The sequence below is a fragment of the Aythya marila genome, assembly GCF_965140915.1.
Source record: "Aythya marila genome assembly, chromosome: 30".
Taxonomy (NCBI): domain Eukaryota; kingdom Metazoa; phylum Chordata; class Aves; order Anseriformes; family Anatidae; genus Aythya; species Aythya marila.
Genome location: NC_139071.1, coordinates 1,379,059 through 1,383,188, shown reverse-complemented (window position 1 = coordinate 1,383,188; position 4,130 = coordinate 1,379,059). Strand labels below are relative to the sequence as shown.

Below are 4,130 nucleotides of genomic sequence, written 5' to 3'. Positions count from 1 at the left end.
CCCCGCGGCCCTCACCTCGTAACGCTGCGCCGGACCCCGCGCCGGACCCCGGAGCTGGCGGTGGCAGGGGCTGCGCTCGGCCTCCCCCCCGGCCGGGAATGTGCCGCGCTCAGCATGGCCAAGCCTCGCGCCTCCCCCGGGCAGCACCGACGGCAGATCCTGGCGTTGGTTTGGCCGGTGACCCCCCCACAAGCCCTGCGGGGACCCCCGGGGGGTCGCAGCCCCCCGCCGGACTCCGCTGCCTTTCCTCAGTCCCGGTTCCCCCCTTAGCTCAGCGCCGGGAGGGTCCCCGCAGCCTGCCCGCTCCCCATCCCGTCCCCAATCCCGGCCTTTTAGAAAAGCCACGGGTGGAACAAACAGGGATTTAGGGTCTGGGTGAGCTCAGCAGATTCCCCCGAGCCCAGGGAGGGGCTGAACCCCCTTCCCCGGGGCACCCCCTCCGCCGGTGACCCCACAGAGCTCGCAGCGAGGCCGGGTTGGTGCCAGGTCAGTGTTTATTCGCGGGTTCCCCCCGCACACGAGGTGGTGGCAGGTGAAGACGCAGCAGTGAGGGGCCCGGGGACAGCCCTGGGCCGGACGGAGCCAAGTGGGGACAATTAACACGGAACAATTAAAACGGAACGGGACAAATCCCTGCGAGGGGGGGGGTGACGAGGGTCCGGGAGCTGCTCGTGGAACAGCCCCAGCCCGCAGGGGGCTGATCCCGGCCCGGCTCCACGCAGCCCTTTCCCAGCTGGGCTCGGTGCCCCGTGGGGAGCACCCCTGGGGGGGCCGGGGGCTGACCCAGCGCCCCCCCGGCACGGCCAACGTGGGCTCAGGGCGCACGGCGAGGCTCCGGGGGGGAGCCAGGGGCTCTCCCTACCCGGGGAGCCCCACGGTGGTGGTTATTGCTGGATGCTGCTGGTGAGTGGGGACCCCCCCGGCCTTCCCCAAGAGCCTGGGGAGGGGGGCAGGAGAGGAGGGCAGGGGCACCGAGACGGGCTGAGCCCCCCCCCCCCCGCCACCACGTCAGGGCTTGGAGCCCTCTGGGAGAACCAGGGCTTGCAGGATGTCAGAGAGAGAGATGATGCCCTTGACCACGTCGCTCTCGTCCACCACCACCAACCGGTGCACCTGGGGGGGACACGGAGGGGCTGAGGTTGGTGCGGGGACCCCCGGGCCCCACCCGCCCCAAGCTGGTGCCCAGGGTGGGGTGGGAGGGGGGGAAGGGAAGGGGTTACCTCGGCCTCCACCAGGCGGTTGATGATGGTTTCCAGCGTCTCGTGCTTGTAGCACTTGAGGACGCCCTCGAAGTAGTGGGAGCGGTGCTGCAGCGCCCGCGTCACCGTCACGTCCAGGTTGTTGTACGTCTTCTCGGCCGCCAGGTTCTGGGGCAGGGAGAGGTGCTGGGGATGCAGCCGGGCCCCACAGGGCCCCCCCCTCACCCCAACCCAGCCTCTCCCCAGCTTTTCTGCCCCCCCAGGTACTCACGATAACGTCGAATTTGGAGTAGATGTCCACCACCCGCCCTAGGAGGGAGAGAAGGAGCCGTGAGAGGCGCGCTCGGGGGCTGGTCCCGCGTGCCAGGGGCCGGTGCCGACCCCGAGGTGACATTTAGGGACAGCTGGCGCGTGCCGTGCCCCCTCCTCACCCGAATCATCGACGACCGGCAGGGCGGACACGCGGTGCTGAACGAAGATGCCCAGCGCCACGTAGATGGGGGTGCTGGTCCGCACCACCGCGATGTTGTCGTAGGTGCCGATCCGCAGCTCCTCCAGCGTCTTGGCCATGAACTCGGGCTTGGGGACCTCCGCTATCTGCAGGGGGGACGGGGAGGGGGGGGACAGTGCTGACGCTGGCTCGGCCCGGCGCGCCCCAGGCCCCGCGGTGCTGCCGGCTCCGGCTGCCCCGGGCCGTGGTCCTAGGAGCGAAATCAGAGAGGGCTGGGTGCGGAGCGCGGCCCCCGGGCAGACGCGGCGCAGTGTTGGCGCTAGCAGGGGGGCGGCGGGGTGCCCGTGGCAGCACCTCGAGTACCTCAAGCACCTCGAGTACCTCGAGTACCCGCCGCAGGGCACCGGAGCTGCACCCACCTCGGCCTCCCGGAGCCTGCGGCGCCCGGCTCTACGCTGCCACTGTCACCGCCGCCGCCACCGCGCGGGGCAGGGCTGGGACTTACGAAGAGTTTGAGGAACTTGAGGATGCGCTTGTGGGTGAGGATGTAGAGCGTGTTCCCGGAGTCGGGGTCGATGACGGGCAGGCGGTGGATCTTGTTGCGGATCAGCGAGGAGACGGCGTCGAAGAGGCTGCGGGGGGCAGGAGGAGGAGGATGGGGAAGGGGGCTCGCACCCGGGGCCGCCACGAGGTGAGCCCCCTCCCCGCCACGCAGGGGGGTACCTGGCGTTGGGGGAGATGCAGACCAGCGGCTTGAAGGAGTCCTGCAGGTAGACTTCTGGGGGGAGAGGAGGTGCTGAGGGGGGCAGCGGCGCCGCGGGACGCAGAGCCACGGGGTTTGGGGTACCCCGGACAGGTCTGGGGTTGGGGGAAAAGCAGCCGGGGGCAGCCCCCCTCACCTCTCCACGTCTCTATCTTGTGCTCCTCCAGCTCGTAGATCTGCACCTGGGCCCCGGCAGAAAACCCGGGGTTAACCCCGACCCCGGCAGGAGCCAGACCCCAGGTCTGTGGGGACAGAGCCCCGCGCCGGCCCTACCATGGGTGACTTGTAGTAGCGGTGCAGGATGTTGATGAAGTCGGTGATGGTCAGCATGCCTGGGGGGCAGGCGGGGTGAGCAGAGCCCCCCTGCTGGCCCCCCCCCACAACCCCGCAAGCCCCCCGTCCCGCTCGCTCACCCACAAAACTCTGCTTCTTGCTGTCCCACAGCGGGGCAGCCCGCACGCCGTTGGTGACCAGCGCGAAGAAAGCCTTCTTCACCTGCCGTGGGGGGCGTCACAGGGGGGGACGGGGCACCCTCGGGCAGCCCAGACCCCCCGTTCCAGGTCGTAAAACCTTAACGGGGGCAGAGGAACGCCCCCAAACCTGCCCCCGGCCCACCTGCAGGGAAGTGTCGAAGACGACGAGCTTGGAGCTGGTGGGGATGAGGTCGTAGCAGCGGTGGGACTTCATGAAGGCGGTGTAGGCGCCACGGCGAGGCTCCCCTGGGGACCCGCAGCGTGAGGGGGACACCCCAAACGCAAGGCACCCCAAAACATGAGACAGCCCAACACTGGGACACCCCGAAACATGAGACACCACAACACCGGGACACCCCGAAAACATGAGAAAACCCGGTAATGGGACAGCCCCAAAAAATGAGACACTGGTAAACAGGACAACCCCAAAATATGAGAAAATCCCAACACTGGGACACCCCAACACTGGGACACCCCAACAAGAAGACACCCCAATGCCAGGACACCCCATAACATGATAAACCCCAACACCAGGGCACTAGGACACCCCAACAAGAGGACACCCCAAAACATGAGAAACCCCGACGAGAGGACAGCCTGACACCAGGCCACCCCAACGCGAGGACACCCCAAAACACGAGAAAACCCAATAACGGGACACCCCAAAACGTGAGAAAACCCCAACACCGGGACACCCCAACAAGAGGACACCCCAAAATATGACAAACCCCAACACCGGGACACCCCCAAAGCACGGGACACCCCAACAAGAGGACACCGGGACACCCCAAAACATGGGACACCCCAAGAGGACACCCCAAGAGACACCGGGACACCCTAAAAGGGGACACCCCAACACCGGGACCCCCCCCCCCTACCCCCGTGACCCCCTCCCGGAGCCCAGCGCAAGGCCCGGGGCCAGCCGCGGCGTCACCTTCCAGCCCCGGGGGGCTCTGCTCCGCCGGGCTCCCCGCGGCCGGGCCGGGGCCGAGGCCGGGGCCTGGATCCTGTGGACCGACAAGGACCGGGCCGGGAGCGGCCCCGCTCCCGTTACCGCCGCTCCCGTTACCGGGCGCCCCCCCCCGGTCCCTTTAGCCCCCCCCCGGTCCTTTTAGCACCCCCGAGGTCCTTTCAGGCCCCCCCCGGTCCCTTCAGCCCCCCCCCCAGCCCCCCCCGGTCCCGTTCCCGGTGCCGCCCCCACCTCCATGGCCCCCTTCTCGCTCCCGTCCCGCCGCCCCACTTCC

General features: G+C 68.9%; 1 protein-coding gene across 5 annotated transcripts; it reads right to left on the bottom strand.

Annotated features, from left to right (window-relative positions):
• Positions 1-476: 476 nt before the first annotated feature.
• On the bottom strand, positions 477-4,130 carry PRKAG1 (protein kinase AMP-activated non-catalytic subunit gamma 1). 5 transcript variants are annotated; one of them, XM_082781410.1, is made up of 12 exons: positions 4,088-4,130; positions 3,821-3,893; positions 3,029-3,132; positions 2,827-2,908; positions 2,687-2,745; positions 2,550-2,595; positions 2,374-2,428; positions 2,156-2,282; positions 1,631-1,796; positions 1,471-1,508; positions 1,221-1,367; positions 477-1,113 (listed from the first exon to the last, which is right to left on the bottom strand). In XM_082781410.1, the coding sequence occupies exons 1-12, from the start codon at positions 4,091-4,093 to the stop codon at positions 1,009-1,011; spliced, it is 1,008 nt and encodes a 335-aa protein (XP_082637536.1). In that variant the 5' UTR covers positions 4,094-4,130; the 3' UTR covers positions 477-1,008. The 5 variants fall into 5 exon arrangements, with proteins under 5 accessions (XP_082637536.1, XP_082637537.1, XP_082637535.1 ...); XM_082781411.1 differs by having other exon boundaries at positions 2,374-2,425; XM_082781409.1 differs by having other exon boundaries at positions 2,687-2,908.

Coding starts and splice junctions, on each gene's coding strand:
- PRKAG1 (XM_082781409.1), bottom strand. Junction 3,133..3,820: donor GAGCCCCCCGGGGCTGGAAG/GTGACGCCGCGG, acceptor GCGGGTCCCCAG/GGGAGCCTCGCCGTGGCGCC. Junction 1,797..2,155: donor TCAAGTTCCTCAAACTCTTC/GTAAGTCCCAGC, acceptor TCCCCCCTGCAG/ATAGCGGAGGTCCCCAAGCC.